Source organism: Patagioenas fasciata, chromosome 10 (genome assembly GCF_037038585.1).
Source record: "Patagioenas fasciata isolate bPatFas1 chromosome 10, bPatFas1.hap1, whole genome shotgun sequence".
Taxonomy (NCBI): domain Eukaryota; kingdom Metazoa; phylum Chordata; class Aves; order Columbiformes; family Columbidae; genus Patagioenas; species Patagioenas fasciata.
In genome coordinates, this window is record NC_092529.1 from 25,301,611 (window position 1) to 25,324,836 (window position 23,226).

Sequence of the window (23,226 nt, forward strand, 5' to 3'; positions counted from 1 at the left end):
ATGCTGATGGGAGAGCACCCAGGCAGAGAGAGATTAAAGGCAATGTGGGGTGGTAGGTTGCTGAGGATTCAATTAGGCAAATCACAGGTCTAACACGGTAAGTCTCTGGCTGTAGGACAATGCAGCTGCATTTCCTGGAGGGAGACCCTAAGCTGGTACATCCCACAATTTACAGGATCTGTCAGGTGTCTCTCACAGTATCTCTGTTGAGGAGAAGAACACTCTCCAGAGCAGGGCTCCCCTGCTGCACTGTCAGAGGGACAGTGAATGACGACAACTTCTGCTGAGAGTGAGTGCAGGGGGAGCACTCAGGGGTGCCCAGGGCTGTCCTGCAGAGCAGGGTCCCTGCACCCAAGGGCTGTGCTGGGGCAGGGACTCTGCCGCCTGCCAGGGTCAGCGCTCAGCCTGCCTGGGGAGATCCCCATGGTGCTGTGGGGAGAAGTGTGGGTGGAAGGAGTGACCCCCACTATGACAGGGTCCTTCTGCTGTGGAGAGGGTGCTGTGTGGGTCAGGGCTGCTCACAGCTCCTTATCACCCCCGAAATATTTACAAGACGTTTCAAGGAGAAAATCGAGACAAGGTGTCTTATAAAGTCAAGGAACATCCCTGAGTCTTTGTTTTCAGTCTCTTCCGCTTGGGGAATGCGTGGGAATAAATGCAAAAGGAGTCCTTAATGTATAACAAATATTTGAGAACTGCAACTCTGTGATCAGTAGGTCTTCCAGAGAATCCTCTCATGCCTTCAGCCACTCTGCCTATGCAACAACAGTATCACTTTTCCTGGACATCTTACACTTAATCTGACCCGTCCTGTTTTCCAACCTGCAAACAGGAAGATGCCCCCAGGCAGTGCCCTGGGAACAGGCAGGATCTGTAGGGCCAGGGGGAGGGCACAGAGGGTGGGATGGGGTCTGTGAGCACTGACAGGGAAGAGACATGGACAGGGAAACACCTCCCAGGGGGAGAATCTCCAGGCAGCGGGGAAGTGATCAGAAATGAGAGGAAACTGAACCCGGAATTGTTATGGGAGGGAGAACAGAGAAAAGTCCCTGTGATCCCCTGCAGTGCAGATCCCTCCTGTGAGCAGCCCCCTGGCCTCCTGTCCCACCCAGCAAAGCCTCTGCCCTCAGGGCCGGGGGCTTCAAGGCATGGAGCAGCTCCTGTGCAGCCAGAGCTGTTTCGTTGATGTTTCCTTCCAGAAGTGAGGTTCCATCCAGGATGGAAACCTGTCCTACAGCATCTGTGTGTTATCTGAAAGCCCCTCAGAGAAGTGCAGAGATGCTGCAACCAAGAAAATGCTTTTTAGGAAAGGATGAGACTTGTTTTGGTTCCATCCGACAAAGCTGAACCCCAGGACTGTCCCCTGCCCCCCGTTCCCATGCCCCCTGGTGCAGAGCAGGGCTGACTCCTCGGCAACCAGCGGGCACAGGCCCTGCTCCTCACGGCACCTCCAGCCAGCGCCACCCAGGGCTCAGACACGGAGCTGGAGGAAGGTCTGGGAAAGGACAAGGGGGTGTGGATGAGGGGAGGGTGTATGAGAAATGGCTTTGACTTTGCTCAGAGAAGTCTCCCCTAACTTGTTACTGCCTTTTCTTCTTTGGTCAGCGTCCTATGTCGAGAGGCAGCAAATGTCCAACAGCAGCTCCATCACCCAGTTCCTCCTCCTGCCGTTCACAGACACACGGGAGCTGCAGCTCTTGCACTTCTGGCTCTTCCTGGGCATCTACCTGGCTGCCCTCCTGGGCAACGGCCTCATCATCACCACCATAGCCTGGGACCAGCACCTCCACACCCCCATGTACTTCTTCCTGCTCAACCTCTCCCTCATCGACCTGTGCTACATCTCCACTACTGTACCCAAGTCCATGGCCAATTCCCTCTGGGACACCAGGGCCATTTCCCACACAGGATGTGCTGCACAGGTCTTTTTTCTCTTGTTCTGTGCTGCAGCAGAATTTTCTCTCCTCACCGTCATGTCCTACAACCGCTACGTTGCCATCTGCAAACCCCTGCACTACGGGACCCTCCTGGGCAGCAGAGCTTGTGTCCACATGGCAGCAGCTGCCTGGGCCACTGGGTTTCTCCATGCTCTGCTGCACACGGCCAATACATTTTCACTGCCCCTGTGCAAGGGCAATGCCCTGGGCCAGTTCTTCTGTGAAATCCCCCAGATCCTCAAGCTCTCCTGCTCAAACTCCTACCTCAGGGAACTTGGACTTCTCATGTTTAGTTTTTTTTTTTTGAGGGATGTTTTGTGTTCATTGTGGTGTCTTATGTGCAGATCTTCAGGGCCGTGCTGAGGATCCCCTCTGAGCAGGGACAGCACAAAGCCTTTTCCACCTGCCTCCCTCACCTGGCCGTGGTCTCCTTGTTTGTCAGCACTGCCATGTTTGCCCACCTGAAACCCCCCTCCATCTCCTCCCCCATTCTGGATCTGCTGGTGTCTGTTCTGTACTCACTGATACCTCCAACATTTAACCCCCTCATCTACAGCATGAGGAACAAGGAGCTCAAGGATGCCCTGAGGAAACTAATGGCGGGATGCATTTAAAAAATAATAAAGTGTTCATCCTCTTCTCTTTAATGGATAACAGTTTTAATGGACCTTATTAGAGGCCCAGATCTGTGTGTGTGTGTGGTGGTAGTGGTTATTTTTTAAATAAATGCTTTTATATTTTTCATCCCCTTTCTAACTCACTGTCTGCTTTTCCTTCTCAACCCACTGGCTGTATAAATATGGAGCCATGCTCTTTGTGTATTTAAATGAAATAAAGGGCTCTGCAGTGATATTTTTATCTGATATTGTTCCTCCAAGGCTTTTCTGGAGCTGCAGGGACACTTACTGTGCGTGGGAGAAGGGTGAAAAATGTCCAGCATGGCAGCCCTGCTAGGGAGCACCAGAGTTGGTCTTCCAGAGCTGTTCTGGTTCCACTCACACAGTCCCCTTCTCATCCCTTGTGTTGGTGCAAGGCCTGAGTGCTCTGGCAGCTTGGTCCCCGTCCTGCTGTGTGTCAGTGCTGTGAGCGCAGGCAGGGACAGGCAATGGGCACTGCTGTGACAGAACTGGTCTTTGTAGAAGTACTTCTATAAAGAACAGTGATCTTCTTAGGGCAGTGTCAGAAGACTGAAGTCTTCCTGAAGTTTCTGTCAAGAACATGCCCACAAAAGTGGCCACAGCTGAGCAGTGTGTGTGTGCAGGGCTGGCACACAGCAGTGTCCTCTCACAGCCAGGCCTCCTGCCAGAGACCTGCAGGACCAGCAGAGCAGGGGCTGGGCTGTGCCCCTGTGCACTGGACTCCCAGGGCAATCGTCATGGGCTGGCCCCTCACAACCACCATTTCCAGCACTGGCCTCTCACCCCAGCTCAGAGCTCTTTGTCCCTCCATGGAATTACACTGAATGAATAGGTCAGAGGTCCATGTTTGCATTGTACAGATGAGATGTGAGCATGCACATCATGTACGTGAGGCGATATGAACCCAAGTCAGTACAAACACTATCAGCTGTTCCTTGTGGTTCCATGAAGGCCTGTGAGACAGAGTTTATTGAGGTCACATCATGTTGGGACTAATATCCCATAGGAAACCACCAGAATGCAGCACATGGATGTGCTTCCTTGAACCAATGTGCATTCCTGATGATGAGGGACATCAAAGATAAATGTAGAACATGGTGACACACCTTAGGGCTGAGGTGCCTCCCATCCTTTGGGTATAGGAACAGGAGCGCATAGGGACACTGTGACTCCTGCCTCTGTGGTTAAAGCGAAAGTGTCTGTCCCTGAATATCTCAATGTGTTTTAAGAATCCATGAGGCCAGTTCAAATGTGGACACCTGACAGAACCCTGATATTTCTGTGTGTGACTCCAGGGACAAACTCCAGTGGCACAGTGAGATTCATCTCATCTCCCTTGGACAGGCTCATTGCAAGTGTCCCTGTTTGCTGTATCACCTTTGCCATCTCCATCCCATGCTGTTCTACACAGTCCTACACCTGCCTCTCTTTCTCTCTGGGAAATTCTGGATTGTGTTCTCAAAAGTGCCAGAGTAATCAGAGAGGATCAGAGGTTCCCTCAGAAAGGCAGACGTCAAACCCATCTTCAGGAATGGCAGGAAGGAGAACTGGGAGAATGACAGACTGGTCAGCCTACGGCTGTCCCTGGGAGGGTGACGAGTCACATTCTCCTGCAGCCATCTCCAGGCAGTTGTAGGACAAGGAAGGGATTGCTGAACCCAAATGGGCAGGGGAAAGAAAGGCTTGTTGTGTACATGGAGTTTTGCAGGCCCCAGACATGGTCTCCTGTGGTGGCCTTAGAGCAGATTGGGGAGACCTGGAATAAAGATGCGGATGTTGTGATGGGTGGGAAGTTGGCTGGATGACCAAGCCTAAACATCATCAGTGGTATAAAGTCCTGTGTTTAGTCGGTTTCTAGTGGCATCCCTCAGTGATGAGTACTGGGGCCAACACTGTTGAACGGCTTTATTCTGCCCCTTCATTGTGTCATGGAGCACATTTTCAGCTCCTTTGTGGATGATGCAAAGCCGGGCAGAGGCCTAAAACAACCTCATCTGGTGGACCCTGCCTTGAGCAGGAGAGTGAGACAAGATGATGTTCAGGGCTCTCTTCAAACCTGAGTTATTCTAGGAGTCAATGAATCTTTACCTTGGAGAGGTGTTTGAAGACAGAAGATGTAGTCCTTAACAGTGAAAAGAATGAATCCTGCCTGCAGTTGCTAACCTAAAATATGTAATACTAAAATACACATCCTCAGGATGGGAGACTGGGGTCGGCCGGGGACCCTTCCTGAACAAGCATGTGTAGTGATAAAATGATTCTGTAACGCATATGCCAATGTGTAAACTCCTGGCTCTTTAGGGCTGCCGGGAGGGTCTGAATGTAGGGATAAGATTTTGGATATAATAGATGTTCCTTCTCTACCTGTTGTGCTGGTTTTATTCCAGCATCCAGACTTGCACAACTCTGGAATACACAGTATCTCATCTCCAGGTGTGAGATTGGCTTTTCATTTCAGTTAGTGAACATGCAATTAGCAACCAGGAAGAAGGAAAAAAATAAAAAAATAAATGAGGCAGGAGAGGATGTAGAAAAGATGTCAACATTTCACATTCCCTTACAGAACGCTTCTCCACTGAGGTTTTTAGTAGGAAATAAATTTGATCAATTTGATAAAACAAGCATAGTTTTATCTAGTCAGGTCCTGGCCCATAAGGAGGGTGACGGATGGCTATGGGATTATGAGGTCACTTTTGGCTCAGAAACTCATAATGAGTTGGAAGACTATGGCTGTGAAGGGGACTGTGACGCTAGTTCTGTCTCTGGAGGTGACAGCCCAGCAGCAGGAATAGAGCTGGGAAGGTATCTCTGCCTAAGCACCCACAGGCCCTAGGAAGAGGCCTTGGAGATGGGTTGTCACGTCCTTTCCACTTGAGAGCACGAAGGGACAGCAGCAGGGACATGGTCGTGTCTGTGAGAGAAGCTGAAACGCCAACAGCAGCCATGGCGTTCAGAAGCTCATGATGAGGTTACATCTCACCTGTCAGGTAAAAGATAACAAGAAATGCTGGGCTGAGAGCAGGTGGGGAAGCGAGATGGGTGTCTGCAGCCTGCAGGGAAAGAGGGGCAGGGGTAGGACCGTGTAGAACAGCCTGTGGTGGAGATGGCAAAGGGTGCTGGCAAGGCTGGAAGGGACCCACAGAACCCAGGTCTCTTTCCCCTTGGCCATGGCAGTTGTCTCTGCCACTGAGGCCCAGGAGAAGACGTTGTCCTCATGACACTGGGGCCTCGGTGCCTCCTTGCAGCCCCTTGGGGAGCTGGAAGTTGTTGGACCAGTGTTGTCCTTCCCTGGGCCTTGCACACCCACATCCCACGGTCCCAGGAAGAGCCCTGAGCCGTGTGTGAGGGACAGGATCCCCCTTCCCATTTTCTGGAGGTCATGGCTTCTCCTTTCTGCTTCAGAAAGCAAACCAAAGGTTTTTCACCATCAGAGCTGAACAAAAGTCTAAAAGGAGACCTCATGGTGGCTACAGCTTCCTCACAAGGGGAGAAGGAAGGGAAGGTACTGATCTCTTCTCTTTAGTGACCAGTGGCAGAACCCCAGTGGTGAGATGAACCCAAGGGAGCACAAATGCTGTCAGCTATTCCTTCGGGTGCCATGAAGGGCAGTGGGACAGAGATGGTGTTCAGGGGTCTCTTCCAGCGTGTGTTACTGTAGGATTCCATGAATCTTTTCCCTGGAGAGCTCTTTCACGTCAGAATAGACAGAGGAAAGAGAAAAACATGAGGCAGAAGCAGAGGTATAAATGGCCAGAGTAAATACAGCAGCTCCTCTGAGGAACGTTTCTCCACTCAAACCCTCGATAGGAAATCTATTGGATACATTTGATGAAAGCAGCTCAGTTTGATCTGCTCACACACTGGAGCACAAGGAGGGTGATGGCTGGGTACGATGCCATGTGGTCACTTGTGTCTCAGGAACTCACAGTCCAGTAGGAAGCCAATGGCTGTGGAGGGCACTGTGAGGTCACTTCTGCCTCTGCAGGGGATAGGCCAACAGCAGGAACATGGCTGGGAAAGGACTGTGAGGTCACTCACACCAGACGAGCAATCGGGCCCAATCAGCGTGGCTTTGTGAAAGGCAGGTCCTGCTTGACCAGCCTGATCTCCTTCTATGACAAGGTGACCGGCTGAGTAGATGAGGGAAAGTCTGTGGTGGGGAGTGAATCCGCCACACAGGCTGTGGGTGTTGTGTCCTTAGACTGCAGTAAAGCCTTTGACACCGTATCCCACAGCATCTCCTGGAGAAGCTGCAGCTCATGGCCTGGATGCTGTATCTGCAATGGGTAAAGAACTGGCTGGAGGGCCTGGCCCAAAGAGTTGTGGTGAATGGAGCCAAATCCAGTTGGTGGCCAGTCACAAGTGGTGTCTGCAGGGCTCAGTATTGGTGCCAGTTGTGTTTAATCTCTTTATCAAATGATCTGGACGAGGGGGTCGGGTGCACCCTGGATATGTTTTCAGATGACACCAATTTGGGTGAGATTGTTGATCTGCTGGAGGGTATTAAGTCTCTACAGAGGGATCTGGAGCTACTGGTTCATTAGGCTGATGCCAATTGTCTGAAGTTTAACAAGGCCAAGTGTCAGGTCCTGCACTTGAGTCATAACAACCCCCTGCAACACTGCAGGCTTGGGGAAGAGTGGCTGGAAATCTGCTTGTTGGAAAAAGACCTGGGGGTGTTGATTAACAGCAGCTGAACATGAGCCAGTGTGTGCCCAGGTGGCCGAAAAGGCCAATGACCTCCTGGTGTGCATCAAGAATAGTGTAGTAGGCAGAACAGGGCAGCGATCATTCCCTTGTACTCGATGTGGGTGAGGCCACAACTCGAATACTTGGTTCAGTTTTGGGCCCCTCACTATAGGAAAGACCCTGAGGTGCTGGAGTGAGTGCAGAGGAGGGGAACAAGGCTGTTGAGGGTCTGGAACACAAGTCAGCTGAGGAGAAGCTGGGGGTTCTGAGGGTGTTTATCCTGGAAAAAAAGGATGCTCAGAGGAGACCATTTTGCTCTCTACAATTCTCTGAAAAGAGGTTGTAGCATGGAGGGTGTTGGTCTCTCCTGCGTAGCAACTGCCAGGATGAGAGGAAATGGCCTCAGCTTGTGCCAGAGAAGGTTCAGAGTTGATATTAGGAAACATTTCCTCATGGAAAAGGTTGTGAAGCAGTGGAACAGGCTGCCCAGGGAAGTGGTTGAGTCACGATTCCTTGTTCCTTAGCACAGCTTCTAGGAGGATCTGTGCCATGATCTTCCCAGGCACAGCTAAGAGGCTGACAGGTCAGTAGTTTTCAGGGAGAAACACTGCCACACAGCACAGCTTGGAACGTGGAGACTGGACATGAGGAGGGAGAAATGTCACTCAAAGGAAGAAGCTGTGGTACGAGAAATCATGCAGAAGGAGCATGAGATCAGTCCATGTCCTTGTGTTTCAAGGAACAGAGCATGAGAATGGAGACACATCAGTCAACGTATGGAAATACCAGGGTGAGAGCAAGGGGAGGAAGCGAGATGGGTGTCTACAGCCTGCAGGGAAACAGAAGCAGCTGTGGGACAGTGTAGGACAACCTGTGGTGGAGATGGCAAAGGGCACTGGCAAGGCTGGATGTCACCAAGAGGACCCAAGTCTTTGTCCCCTTGGCTATGGCCATCGCCTCTGCCACCAAGGCCTGTAAGGAGACGTTGTCCTGAGGCACTGGGGCACCTCATGGCCTCCTTGCACACCCCCAGTAAGGCTGGGAGCTGTCACAGCATTGTCCTTCACTCAGCACCACACAGCCCACATCCCCCTGGCCCAGGAAGAGCCCTAAGCAATGTGTGAGGGACAGGATCTGCCTTCCCAGGGGCTGGGGGTCAGGCCTTGGCCTCTCTGCTTCACCCAACTAAACCAGGCTTTTCTCAGCACCTCAGCTGCCTGCACATTTCCCTTTGTTTTTCTGCCACCATGGCCTCCAATTCTCTGCTCTAACGAGTCCCAGGGGAGGCTTTGCTGGTACTTGCCCTCAGTGGAACTCATTAATACTTCAAGGTACTTAGTACTTTTTTCTTCTGGCTTTGAATTCTGGAAAGGTTTGTGCAATCTCCTCTCAGCCCCTGAGTAATGTTCAAGGACTCAGCACCAAATGCACCATGGGGCTCATTACACAGAAGAAAGCTCTAACAAACCATGTATTTTCCTGCAATCATCTTCTAGTCTTGTACAGTGAATTAAAGAGTGTTCTTTGTGTAATTATGGAGAAAGATTTCAAAAAGCTACTGATAAAAATGTCTTTCTATTGAAAAGGGTGTATTTTATTACTGTTCAGTTTGGAGAAGTGCTGACTGCAGCATTGTCTGATGTTGATCCAGGGTCTCTCCTAAGCAGGTCTGGACTGGATGGGGATGCTGTCCCTTGAGGTCTCACACCGTGTGCACAACCTTGCTCCTCACCTCCCCAACCCCCTCGTTTCTCTCATGGCCCCCTGGGCCTTGCACCCCTTTTCCTTACACCAGACTTCTCCCCTGCAGTCTGCAGCTGGATGTGCCAGCAAACAGGGCCTTTGCTTTACCTTTGAACAAACAAAATACAACTGATGAGTGTCATGATTAAAAGAAAACACATCCTCAACTGTACACCACGGACAAACTGCCACCACTGAGGTTCACCCTCTCCAAGGCAGAACCGTGCAAGAGATGTTGTAGACAGGAAGGTAATTATAAAATAAACACAATGAAAGAGTTGGCTAAAGACAGAATTAGACAGAGTACTGAAAGACAAGAAAACTTCTAACTCCTTGAAACTGAAAGCAGCAACTGGATTGTGGAAAAGTGTCTGAGTGATCAAACAGTAAGAGGAAGGGAACCCCAGAGAGCAATGGCAAGCGCTTGTGTGCAGATCAGCTGCTGGAAACGGGACTTCAGACATGGTCGGTTTAGTTAGGGCAGGAGGAAATACCTGGAGGATGAGGGAGATCAGATGCGCAGCCTGATAGAGAGAGTGCTGAGAAGGCAAATCTAGTGGAAGATCAGTAGTTCTCCTGTTGCTCTTCATGCACATGCTGAATAGTCTCATTTTGATCTCATGGGAAAACACTGGTATTTAAAATATTCAAAACAAAGAAAGGAGAAATAAAACACCAACAATATGTGATGCTTAAAGTTGCAAGAAGACAGTTCCTTCACTCTACATCTTTCATTTGATTTCTTTTTCTCTTCAGTTTTTAAAAATGTTCTCTAGATTTCTGTCCTGCCAAAGCATCCAGCATTAAAAAGATAATCCTTTTTCTTTCGTGGAGTCGAAGGCACCAAACAATCCACTGCCATGGACTGTCAGTGCCACTTTTTACCCTTGGCACAGAGTGAGTCCTGCTGGAAGCTGTTGGCCACTCTTGCCTGACGGAGGGAAGAAGGAGAAAAAGGTTAATTGAACTGCTCTCTTTTTAGATGGCCATGTTGACATTCATCTTAAGACACCTGTGTTATATGTCTTCCTATGTGGTCATGAGCTCCCTTTGAGCCTGAATGACACTGCCCTTCCTTCCCCTTCATGTTTTCAGTTTAGAGAAAGCTCTCAGATTCTCCCTGACCACAGGAATAATTCACATGAAGTGCAGGGCTGCTTTACAAGTACCCCTGAACAGTCCTGACCACTGAACAGTCCTGACCACATTCCTTTTCGTTTGACCCAACCCCACTTGTTCTTTTTTGCTATACTAATGCTCTTCCAGAAAGCACTGCATATTTTGTTAATCCTCTCAGAGCAGGTTGTTCAAGAGGTGTCAGCATCCATGTGCAGAGTCTGCACATCAGCCAGGCAGCAAAGCCACCACTGCAGAAATGGAGACAAGGAACTTGACCAGCTCCTTGCACCCAGATATCAGCGTGAGGTGTCTGCTGAGACTGCAGTGAACATCTGAACTTGAAGAGCAGAGCATGTGAGTCCCCATTGGGTATCCTGGCTTGTCTCCTGACCCATGGGTGCTTCAGGGTGTGAAGAGAACCAAAAAAGCCATTTGACTGGGGTAGTTCCATTTTACAGGTGTCACACTGGGCAGGTGAAGGGAGCTCAGAACTCCAGACTCTGCTGCACAGTTGGGACTTGAGAGACTGGATACGCACGTAAAAGTGTTGTGTAAGTGTACATCACATAAACATTCTGGCTTCCTTTGTGCCTTTGCACTGACCTGGGATCTGTTCCTTGGCCTTCTTTGCCTCAAAAAGAAACTGTTCTCATATGCCACCTCCACATCACACCAGGGAAAATAAAAAAGGAGGAAAGTTATGAAAGAAGCATGATTTTGGGGTAATTCTTTCCAACAGGTGTAATCTTTAAATGATTAAAATAAAGGTGAGACAAAAGACATTGCTCCAAGAACTTATTTCAGGATACAACTACTGAGGCGTAGTAGATGTTTTGAAAAGTAAGAATGACTGTTAGGAATGCAATTAAAGAGCTTTAGTTCATAACCATCATCAGTGAGAATAAGGAGTTCCCTGTTACTGTTTTTAGTGATAGCACCACTGTTCAAAACCATCTTTCAGAGCATCTCTGTTGCCCCTCGGCTCCAAAGCTCAGCCTGCTCAGATTTTGAAGGGATTGCTTCAAACCCCTGTGACCCAAATCTCTACAACTGTCTCTCCTCAACAGCCCTTTACCCCTGGAAGGGGAAAACTCCCAATGCAGGCACCAAACCAGTGCCCAACCTGCCTGGAGAGCCAGGACAGCTGTGCCACACAACAGAGGCTGCTGAGGGAAGCTGGAGATGATGGAACTGAAATGGTTTCAACCCAAATCATAGACATAGCACCCATCGGCTGGAAAAGACCCTTAAGAACATGGAGTCCAACTGTAAATCAAACAGTGCCAAGGCCACCACTAAACCATATCCCTAAACACCACATCTCCAGGCCTTTTCAACACCTCCAGCAATGGAAGCTCCAGCCCTGAGCTGGCAGGACACCACTGGCTGCAGTTGGACATAAGATACTGGTCATGACTGTGAGTTCAGCCCTCGCTGGCAGAATGTCTCACACCCTCACTGAGGAGGGCAGGGGGTGGGAGATGGGAGCACGTTTCAGTTTCCAGATCCCAGCACAGAGCCCAAACCATCCTGCCCTTGAACTCTGGCATCCCACTTCCTGAGATGCAAAGCTGGTGGGCCTTCTGTGGATAATCGTGTTAAAAGGCATCAATAATCCTTCAAGTGTTTGTGTATTTGTCTAGGAATGTGAGTTTTTAAAGGAAAAAAAAAAAGTTTAATACGCTTATATTTAAATATCCGTAAAATAGCACTCTGCATCAGTGGTAGTCCCTCTGGCAATGATACCTAAATAGGTATTTGCACTATAAGGCTTCGTACCTCATCCACAAGCACACATCTAAGTGGTTCAGATGAAGGGTGGTCTGGCAAACGTCACCTTTGTGTCCCCAGGTGCACGGACACTGCTCATGTGCCTCTGCAGAGAGTGGCAGACGCTGGATCCCCTTCTCGGGACAGACTCCTTCCAGGAGAGACACAGACACAGGGGGAACTCATCAGGTCTTTAGGGGATTTCACTTGGCATCAGTTTTGACACATTGGGTGGTGTCCTGTGACTGCCCTTTCTGCACAAATGATCATACAAAGACAACCATTTAGTAAGACATGGCCATAAAGGGGCTGTTATGGACAAGAAAGCTCACCATGAACTCTGGAGACAGCGAGGAAGTTTATAACAAGCACCAGGAAGAACCAAGAAGCTCGAGGCCTCTTCTGAAGAGCGGGAGGCCCTGAGCAGCCGTGATTGTCCATGTGTGGGTGTGGGAGAGGGTCAGGGCATGTCAGGGAGAAGCAATGAGATGGCTGATGGCTTCAGTGAACCCTTCCAGCCATGTCTGAGCCCAGAAATGGAAAGCAGTTGATGTCTGCAGGTGGAGGAGGAACAGGAGGAAGATTTTCCTGGGAATGTGGAAGGAAGAAAGGCCTCTCTTGGGCTAATCATGTATGGCAGTGTCATTTGCATGCTGTGGGCATGGCTGTGCCTGGGAGATGGGGAATGGCTGCTGCTGGGGTGTTTGTGCTCAGTCACGGCCCATGAGCTGGCCCTGCTCTGCTCCTCTCTTACACTGCCCACACTTGGATGGGCCTCAGGAATCATCCATGAGCCTGGTGGATCCATGAACCTCCTGGAGCGATGGGGTATAGATCCAAATAGAGGATTCAAGCAAGTGTGGGACTGGGACATTGAGGTGATTGGTGACCATTGCCAGGTGTATGAAAGAAGCTGGGTGAGTTGTGAGGAACTCACAGGCATTTCCAGCTCCACAGAAAACCAGAGCCTTGCACTTAAAACAACAGCACAGAAAGCCCACCCCAAAACACAAAACACTCACACTGACCACAGGAAAATCCTTGAAAAACACTGGAGAAAAATCTACCAGGTCGAGGGGTCAGGGCTCAGCCATTCTGGAGATGAACAAGCATCAAGGGCTGACGTGGCATCAGAGCCACCTCCACATGGCCCTCACCACCTGTAACCAGTGTCTCCAAGTCTTTCCTTCACCGGTCTCCAGGGACAGGGACCTGCACTGGTTGTTTCCTTCACAGCTGTGTCAGTCATGGCCCTTCATGGGGTCCCAAACACCCTCAGAATCTTGTGTTTTGCTTCTGCCTTTCACTTCATCAGAGGTTTGTTCATTGTTTCAGTAGCTGCAGTTCAGGATCATGGCAGCAGAGGGCTCATTAACATCGAAAATGCTCTTACAAGCCAAGCCACTGTGCAACATTTTCCTAAAAGCTTCAAGTCTGGTGTGCATGATTAGAGAGCTTTCAGTCCAGGACACCTCAAGAGGAATCACACAGCTCTGGACCAAGAGGTGGGTGTTCCTGGGAATCTCAGGTGCCACAGCACAGTGACAGTTCAGGGAGCTGGTCAAGTGACCCATCTCCTGTTCTGTAATGGTGTCTGAGTTTGCTCAGGTCACCCCTGACTTGAGCCCCATCCACTGCTGGGTGTTCTCCAGACTCTTGCCTTCAGGAACAAAGGCCCAAGAGACCTTGGTGGTGAAGATGGAGGCAAAGAAGCCATGAAGAACCCCAGTCCTGTCTGATTCTACTCTTATGAAGTTCACCAGCAGTTCCACATTCACCCTGTCTGTTCTTTTACTGGAAATGAAGCAGTGTCAGCTCATCTTGCTGCCCTCAGCCTCCCCTTCTGGGATCAAGTCCGAGGCAGCTTTGTCATCATCCCCACATCCATGGAAAAGGTTTCTAAATTCCTCCTTTGCAGCTTCCCCTGCTTCCACCTCCTGTCTGCTGCCTTTTTGCCCTGAAGTTCCATCAGTTCAGACAAGCAGCCTCATGAGATAAATGCTTCTTTTCATGGGTACTTGGAGAGATCATTCTTGTGCTTGGAGCAGCCTGTCCTGTAAGGCTTCTCAGATTTCCTGAGCTCCTTCACCCTTCAGACCGACTTCCATGTCACCACCTCACCCACCATCCCCCAGTATGTCAAAGTCTTCTCCTCTGGAGCCCACCAGCCTGTGCTCTGCTGCTGGCCTCCCTCCCTCCCCTCTGCTGCCTGGGACCCCACTGTGTCCTGGTCACAACAGCCAAGGTGGACACTGATGTTCACATCCCCCACCAGCCTTTCTTTTTTTGCCAGTTCCAGATCCAGGTGAGCATCACCCTTGTTGGCCCATCAGGCATCTCTCTTAAGCAGTTGGCCCAAGATCCTCTGGACTGTTAGCACCTGCCACTTTGTCTGGCAAATGAATGTCAGGGCAATTACAGTTCCCCACAGGAATCTGCTCATTGACTGGCGACTTACTTGCCTTGCTGACAGAAGTTGTTTTCCATTTCTTCTCCAGTATCAAGTAGTTCACAACACCCAACACGTTGTGACCCTCTAATGGGTTTACATGGCAAAATCTTGGAACTGGGGGTGAGTGTGAGTGTGCTACAGTTGTCACCTCTCTGAGAAGACAACAGGAGTTTGACCAACGTCAGACAGAGCCGATTTCAGCTGCTCCAAGATGGACCCACTCCTTCCAAATCTGAGCCACTCAGTGATGCCGGCAGCACCTCTGGGATATTGTATTTGAGAAAGGGTAAAAAACGCTGCACAACAGCAGGTGGGAGAGAGGAGGGAGGAAATGTGAGAGAAAAGCACTGCAGACACCAAGGTCATATCCCATAGGACCCAAGCAGGTCCCTCAGCAGGCCAGAGCTTGCTCTCCTGAAATCCTGCTCTTGGCCTTGTGATCATCTCCCAGGAGCCTCAGCTCCACTTTCCCATCCCTGACTGTTCCATCCTGACCAACTCTTTGTGATTTGTAAGTGTGAAGTCCCACAGGGCACCTCACCCCACTGACTCCTCAGTCACCCGTGTCAGGAAGATGTTGTCAATGAGCTCCAGTAGCTCCTGGATGGCTGGTTCCTTGTAGATATTGGGATATCTCAGGTCTGCCATGAGGATACTGCCCTGGAAACAGGAGGCTTCATTCATTTGTCTGAAGGAGGCCTCATCTAATTCTTCTACCTGATCAGTGAGTCTGTAGCTGATGTCCAGGCACCACAACACTGCCCATGTTGTTCTGCCCTCTCATGCTGACAAAACCTTAGGCTGATATTGTCTGTCCCCAGGCAGAGCTCCACCCATTCCTACTGCACAAAGGGAAACTTCAGAAACTCCAGACCCCAGGCATTATGAGTATCAGACCCCCAAGACCCCACAGTATCTCTGGGAGATGGTATTTATACTGACCCCTAAGTAGAGGGGCTGCAGCTGCAGCAAATGGAGAGTCCAGACCTTGAGAAAATTTGGGGTTCCACCATTACAGATTTCTGAAGTCTCTCAAGATGAAGTGTCCATTTTTTTATCAGGGCAGGAAAACAACGTCCTGCATCAGGACAGAGCAGGACCTGACACGCTGAGCAGTGACCCTGAGGAGAAGGGCCTGGGCACTCCAAGGTCCCCACACCAGCCCGTGGTGCACGCTCACCATGAACAAGGCAGCTGCACACGGGGCTGCATGAGGAGCAGCGTGGGGACCCAGACACCTGGAGTTCTCATCCCATTCGGTTCAGCACTGCTGTGACCCCACACACACGGGGGTGTGCCAGTGTGCGGCTTCCCAGTCTGGAGAAGCAGGGAGGAACTGGAGAGTGCAGGGCTCTGCCAAGGCAGGTTCAGCACCTTGTGCACATGGTGTGGGATGCTGAGGGACCTGGGCTGCTTTGGCCCAGCAGCGCTGGGGAGGCTGCAGCAGTGCAGGAGTAGCCTGAGAGTGCTTGAAGGGTGGTTTCAGAGGTGGTGGAGGTTTTCTGCATAGTGGGAAAGAGCTTGAGAAAGCAATAATGGCCCAAAGTGCAGCTGGGGAGGTCCAGGCTGGACATGAGCAGCAAGGAATGTGACTGGAAGTGCAGTGCTGTGGTGGAGCAGGTCAGCAGAGGGAGTCTGCATCAGCCCAAGGCTTTGTGCTCCAAGGAACAGCTGGGGAGGATGCAGAGATCTCAGCAAAGGAAGGAAGATGCTCAGACAAGAGCAAGGTGGGGCAGCAGGGGGGATGTCTGCAGCCTGCAGGGAAAGAGGTGCAGGGGATGCCACAGCACAGAACAGGCTGTGGTGGAGAAGAGCAAGGGATGTAGAGAGGCTGAAAGCCCCACCAGACATGAGCTCCTTCTCCCCTTGGCTATGGCTGTTGTCTGCACCTCTGATGCCTGTGAGGAGACACCTTGTCCTTCCAGCACAGGGGCCTCATGGCCTCCTTGTCCCCAGCCAGGAACCTGGGAGGTGTGGGACCATAGTCCTGCCCTTGGCCTTGCACAGCCCCACATCACACTGTCCAGGAAGGGCTCAGGACAACATGGGAGGGACAGGATCTGTCTTCCCAGGGGTGGGGCTCAGGGCGTGGCCCTTTGGTTAATGAAACACATTCAGGTTTATTCAGCATCAGAGCCACCTTTCACTTCGTTACCCTTTGTTCTGCTTCAAGTTTTCTGTCCCAGCCGCCCTGGGGATGGTTTCTCAGCTGTGTCCCTCAGTAGGATTCATTAACGTTACAAGAAACTTTGAAGTTTAGATCTGAGTTTGACTTCTTCAATTTGCCCTCAGGATCTGAGGTTCATGGACTCAGCACAAAAGCCATCATTAAAGCACCTTGGGCTGCTCCTGTGCTGCTGAGCTGGGCTGGGCTCCTGGGACAGAGGGAGCTCCTGGCAAGCGGCAGCGCTGCAGAGAGACAGCTCTGCCCAGGAGCAGCTCCTCTGCACACGCAGCAGGGCTGAGGGCTCTGCCTGGGGATCTCAGGGAGACGAGCAAGGCAGAGAGAGATGAAAGGTGGTCAGGACTGGGAGGATGACTGAGAGCTCACTGGAGGAGAAACCTTTGCAGCCATTGCCATGGTAAGTCTCTGGGTGCAGGGCAATGCAGCTGTAGCTCCTGGAGGCATCTCCTAAAACTGGCACAGGCACAGCTGGTGGGATCTGTCAGGGCAGGGATCTTTTTCAGCAGCTTTGAAAATCTGAGAATCAAGTTGTGCACCCAGGGGTGCCCAGGGCTGTCCTGCAGAGCAGGGTCCCTGCACCCCAGGGCTGTGCCGGGAGAGGGACTCTGCCGCCTGCCAGGGTCAGCGCTCAGCCTGCCCGGGGAGATCCCATGGCAGCAGCTGTGGGTGGAAGGACCGACCCCCGGCAGGGCAGGCAGGGAGCTTGTGGGGTTGAAGGGTGCTGTGTGGGTCAGGGCTGCTCACAGCTCCAGATCAACCCCACAGACACGGCAGAGGGTCCTTCTGAACAAGGACATCAAGACAGGAACAGCTGCAAGGGAAGGAGTCTGTGCTTTCAGTTTTCCACTCTTGGTTGTCTGGGTGTGCAGTGGGAGATGGGGATTTATTTCTTTGCTTTGGAGAAGACACTGAGACCCCAGTTCTCGTTAGGACTTGTCTGAGCTGCTCCTGAGACCCTGCACACACAGAGCTGCCCCTGGGCAGTGCCAGGAGGTGTGAGCAGGACAGAGCTGAGCACACAGCGGGTGGGACGGGGTCTGTGACACTGACAGGGAGCAGACCCAGGGACAGAGACACAGCTGCAGGAGCACAGGCATGGGCAGGAAGAGTTAACTGCTACCAGAAATGCTGGGGGCAGGATTTAGGAACTTCTCTCACATCCCCTGCAGTGCAGACACATTTCCCAGTGCAAACCCCTGATCTCCTCTCCTCTCCAGCAGAACCTCTGCCCCGAAGCCATGGGGTCCAGGTCACGAGTCCACCTCAGCAGCTGGACCTCCAGGGGAAAGGTTCCTGGAACGTGGTACACAAAAAAGGTGCTAAAAGTACTTGCTCTACAGTGTCATTAAGTGAGTGGCAGCAGCACAGCCAGGTAAGGAGAAGGTTCCACAGCATGCCCGTCTGGCTTTCTGTCCTTGCTTTATTTTCTGGTAGCACTGCAGTGTCCTTCCCTGTTTCTCCACCTGTCCCTGGTGCTCTTGCTCTCTGGAGGTGGGGTGGGAGAGTGGGTCAGTTTTTGTTCTGACACCAACTCAAGGGGTCTTGCCCCCGAAGTGTGTTCATGGAAACTGCATGCCCAACTGCATTTTAAACTGTGATGAACTGTTTTTCTCACTTGGTAGAAAGAGAGAATGAGCAGAAACATCCCTCCATTGTGGACGGGGTTTTCCATGAGAAACAGCCCATTTATTTTCTTCAGAGAAGTCTCCCCTAACTTGTCACAGTCTTTTGCTCCTTGCACAGGTCCTCACGCCCACAGGCAGCAAATGTCCAACAGCAGCTCCATCACCCAGTTCCTCCTCCTGGCGTTCACAGACACACGGGAGCTGCAGCTCTTGCACTTCTGGCTCTTCCTGGGCATCTACCTGGCTGCCCTCCTGGGCAACGGCCTCATCATCACCACCATAGCCTGGGACCAGCACCTCCACACCCCCATGTACTTCTTCCTGCTCAACCTTGCCCTCCTCGACCTGGGCTCCATCTCCACCACTGTCCCCAAGTCCATGGCCAACTCTCTGTGGGATACCAGCGTCATTTCCTATGCAGGGTGTGCTGCACAACTCTTTCTGTTTCTCTTTTTAGCTTCAGCAGAGTTTTATCTTCTCACCATCATGTCCTACGACCGCTACGTTGCCATCTGCAAACCCCTGCACTACGGGACCCTCCTGGGCAGCAGAGCTTGTGTCCACATGGCAGCAGCTGCCTGGGCCACTGGGTTTCTCAATGCTCTGCTGCACACGGCCAATACATTTTCACTGCCCCTGTGCAAGGGCAATGCCCTGGGCCAGTTCTTCTGTGAAATCCCCCAGATCCTCAAGCTCTCCTGCTCACACTCCTATCTTAGGGAAGTTTGGCTTCTAGTAGTCAGTGTCTGTTTAACTTTCGGATGTTTTGTGTTCATCGTGGTGTCCTATGTGCAGATCTTCAGGGCCGTGCTGAGGATCCCCTCTGAGCAGGGACGGCACAAAGCCTTTTCCACCTGCCTCCCTCACCTGGCCGTGGTCTCCCTGTTTGTCAGCACTGGTGTGTTTGCCTACATGAAGCCCCCCTCCATCTCCTCCCCATCCCTGGGTCTGGTGGTGTCTGTTCTGTACTCGGTGGTTCCTCCAGCAGTGAACCCCCTCATCTACAGCATGAGGAACCAGGAGCTCAAGGATGCCCTGTGGAAACTGATGACTGGATTTCATCTGAACCTATAAACTGTCTCTGTCTTCTTCTACATAAGAAGACATTCTCATTGCAGGTTCATATTGTGTAGTATTTTTTGTCTCTAGTTGTGATTTTTTTTTTAATGATAATATTTTTATTCCCTTTGTAATTCACTGCATGCTTTTCACTTCTCAGTGAGTGACTGTGTCAATGTGGAATTGTTTTCTCTGTGTTTAAGCAAAATAAAGGGTCCTTCACCAATATTTTTACTGACATTCTTTCTCCAACACCTTTCTGGAGCTGCAGTGATAGTTCCCATGTTCATGGGTCGAAGGGAAAAGAGCTGTCTCATGGCAGCACTGCCGGGAAGCACCAGTGCTTGTTCTTCCAGAGCTGTTCTGGTTCCACTCCCACACTCTCCTTCTCACCCCTTGTGTTGGTGCAAGGCCTGAGTGCTCTGGCAGCTTGGTCCCCGTCCTGCTGTGTGTCAGTGCTGTGAGCGCAGGCAGGGACAGCCAATGGGCACTGCTGTGACAGAGCTGGGCTCACAACAGCCTTTCCAGATAGAAAGGTGATCTCCTATGGGCAGGGCGTGAAGGTTTAGGTCTTGTTATAAACCTTCTCTCAAGAACATGCCCACAAAAGTGGCCACAGATGCAAACCCCAGGGCACAGCTGAACAGTGTGTGTGTGCAGGGCTGGCACACAGCAGTGTCCTCTCACAGCCAGGCCTCCTGCCAGAGACCTGCAGGACCAGCAGAGCAGGGGCTGGGCTGTGCCCCTGTGCACTGGACACCCAGGGCAATCGTCATGGGCTGGCCCCTCACAGCCACCATTTCCAGCACTGGCCTCTCACTCCAGCTCAGAGCTCTTTGTCCCTCCATGGAATTACACTGAATGAATAGGTCAGAGGTCCATGTTTGCATTGTACAGGTGAGATGTGAGCATGCACATCATGTACGTGAGGCGATATGAACCCAAGTCAGTACAAACACCATCAGCTGTTCCTTGTGGTTCCATGAAGGCCTGTGAGACAGAGTTTATTGAGGTCACATCATGTTGGGACTAATATCCCATAGGAAACCACCAGAATGCAGCACTTGGATGTGCTTCCTTGAACCAATGTGCATTCCTGATGATGAGGGACATCAAAGATAAATGTAGAACATGGTGACATAGGGCTGAGGTGCCTCCCATCCTTTGGGTATAGGAACTGGACCGCATAGGGACACTGTGACTCCTGCCTCTGTGGTTAAAGCGAAAGTGTCTGTCCCTGATTATCTCAATGTGTTTTAAGAATCCATGAGGCCAGCTCAGATGTGGACACCTGACAGAACCCTGATATTTCTGTGTCTGACTCCAGGGACAAACTCCAGTGGCACAGTGAGATTCATCTACGCTCACTTGGACAGGCTCATTGCAAGTGTCCCTGTTTGCGGTATCACCTTTGCCATCCTCATCCCATGCTGTTCTACACAGTCCTACACCTGCCCCTCTTTCTCTCTGGGAAATTCTGGATTGTGGTCTCAGAAGTGCCAGAGTGATCAGAGAGGATCAGAGGTCCCTCAGAAGGGCAGACGTCAAACCCATCTTCAGGAATGGCAGGAAGGAGAACTGGGAGAATGACAGGCTGGTCAGCCTACGGCTGTCCCTGGGAGGGTGACGAGTCACATTCTCTTGCATCCATGTCCAGGCAGTTGTAGGACAAGGAAGGGATTGCTGAACCCAAATGGGCAGGGGAAAGAAAGGCTTGTTGTGTACATGGAGTTTTGCAAGGCCCCAGACATGGTCTCCTGTGGTGGCCTTAGAGCAGCTTGGGAAGATCTGGGATAAAGATGTGGATGTTGTGATGGGTGGGAAGTTGGCTGGATGACCAAGCCCAAAGATCATCAGTGGTGCAAAATCCTGTGTTTAGTCGGTTTCTAGCGGCATCCCTCAGTGATGAGTACTGGGGCCAACACTGTTGAATGTCTCTATTCTGCCACTTCATCGTGTCATGGAGCACAGTTTCAGCTCCTTTGTGGATGATGCAAAGCCGGGCAGAGGCCTAGAACAACCTCACCTGGTGGACCCTGCCTTGAGCAGGAGAGTGAGACAAGATGATGTTCAGGGCTCTCTTTAAACCTGAGTTATTCTAGGATTCAATGAATCTTTACCTTGGAGAGGTGTTTGAAGACAGAAGATGTAGTCCTTACCAGTGAAAAGAATGAATCCTGCCTGCAGTTGCTAACCTAAAATATGTAATACTAAAATACACATCCTCAGCATGGGAGACTGGGGTCAGCCGGGGACCCTTCCTGAACAAGCATGTGTAGTGATAAAATGATTATGTAACGCATATGCCAATGTGTAAACTCCTGGCTCTTTAGGGCTGCCGGGAGGGTCTGAATGTAGGGATAAGATTTTGGATATAATAGATGTTCCTTCTCTACCTGTTGTGCTGGTTTTATTCCAGCATCCAGACTTGCACAACTCTGGAATACACAGTATCTCATCTCCGGGTGTGAGATTGGCTTTTCATTTCAGTTAGTGAACATGCAATTAGCAACCAGGAAGAAGGAAAAAAATAAAAAAATAAATGAGGCAGGAGAGGATGTAGAAAAGATGTCAACATTTCACATTCCCTTACAGAACGCTTCTCCACTCAGGTTTTTAGTAGGATATAAATTTGATCAATTTGATAAAACAAGCCTAGCCTTATCTAGTCAGGTCCTGGCCCATAAGGAGGGTGACAGATGGGTATGGGATTATGAGGTCACTTTTGGCTCAGAAACTCATAATGAGTTGGAACACCATGGCTGTGAAGGGGACTGTGACGCTAGTTCTGTCTCTGGAGGTGACAGCCCAGCAGCAGGAATAGAGCTGGGAAGGTATCTCTGCCTAAGCACCCACAGGCCCTAGGAAGAGGCCTTGGAGACGGGTTGTCACGTCCTTTCCACTTGAGAACACGAAGGGACAGCAGCAGGGACATGGTCGTGTCTGTCAGAGAAGCTGAAACCCCAACAGCAGCCATGGGGTTCAGAAGATCATGATGAGGTTACATCTCACCTGTCAGGTAAAAGGCCACAAGAAATGCTGGGGTGAGAGCAGGTGGGGAAGCGAGATGGGTGTCTGCAACCTGCAGGGAAAGAGGGGCAGGGGTAGGACCGTGTAGAACAGCCTGTGATGGAGATGGCAAAGGGCGCTGGCAAGGCTGGAAGGGACCCACAGAACCCAGGTCTCTGTCCCCTTGGCCATGGCAGTTGTCTCTGCCACTGAGGCCCAGGAGAAGACGTTGTCCTCATGGCACTGGGGCCTCAGTGCCTCCTTGCAGCCCCATGGGGAAGCTGGAAGTTGTTGTACCAGTGTTGTCCTTCCCTGGGCCTTGCACACCCACATCCCACGGTCCCAGGAAGAGCCCTGAGCCGTGTGTGAGGGACAGGATCCCCCTTCCCATTTTCTGGAGGTCATGGCTTCTCCTTTCTGCTTCAGAAAGCAAACCAAGGGTTTTTCACCATCAGAGCTGAACAAAAGTCTAAAAGGAGACCTCATGGTGGCTACAGCTTCCTCACAAGGGGAGAAGGAAGGGAAGGTACTGATCTCTTCTCTTTAGTGACCAGTGGCAGAACCCCAGTGGTGAGATGAACCCAAGGGAGCACAAATGCTGTCAGCTATTCCTTCGGGTGCCATGAAGGGCAGTGGGACAGAGATGGTGTTCAGGGGTCTCTTCCAGCGTGTGTTACTGTAGGATTCCATGAATCTTTTCCCTGGAGAGCTCTTTCACGTCAGAATAGACAGAGGAAAGAGAAAAACATGAGGCAGAAGCAGAGGTATAAATGGCCCAGAGTAAATACAGCAGCTCCTCTGAGGAACGTTTCTCCACTCAAACCCTTGATAGGAAATCTATTGGATACATTTGATGAAAGCAGCTCAGTTTGATCTGCTCACACCCTGGACCACAAGGAGGGTGATGGCTGGGTACGATGCCATGTGGTCACTTGTGTCTCAGGAACTCATAGTCCAGTAGGAAGCCAATGGCTGTGGAGGGCACTGTGAGGTCACTTCT

At 51.0% G+C, this 23,226-nt stretch overlaps 1 protein-coding gene across 1 annotated transcript; it reads left to right on the top strand.

The window, feature by feature from the left end:
* The first annotated feature begins 267 nt into the window (after window positions 1-267).
* Window positions 268-21,688, top strand: LOC139828719 (olfactory receptor 14J1-like). The gene is made up of 3 exons (XM_071812857.1): window positions 268-289; window positions 18,616-19,195; window positions 21,637-21,688. The coding sequence occupies exons 1-3, from the start codon at window positions 268-270 to the stop codon at window positions 21,686-21,688; spliced, it is 654 nt and encodes a 217-aa protein (XP_071668958.1).
* The last annotated feature ends 1,538 nt before the right edge of the window (window positions 21,689-23,226 follow it).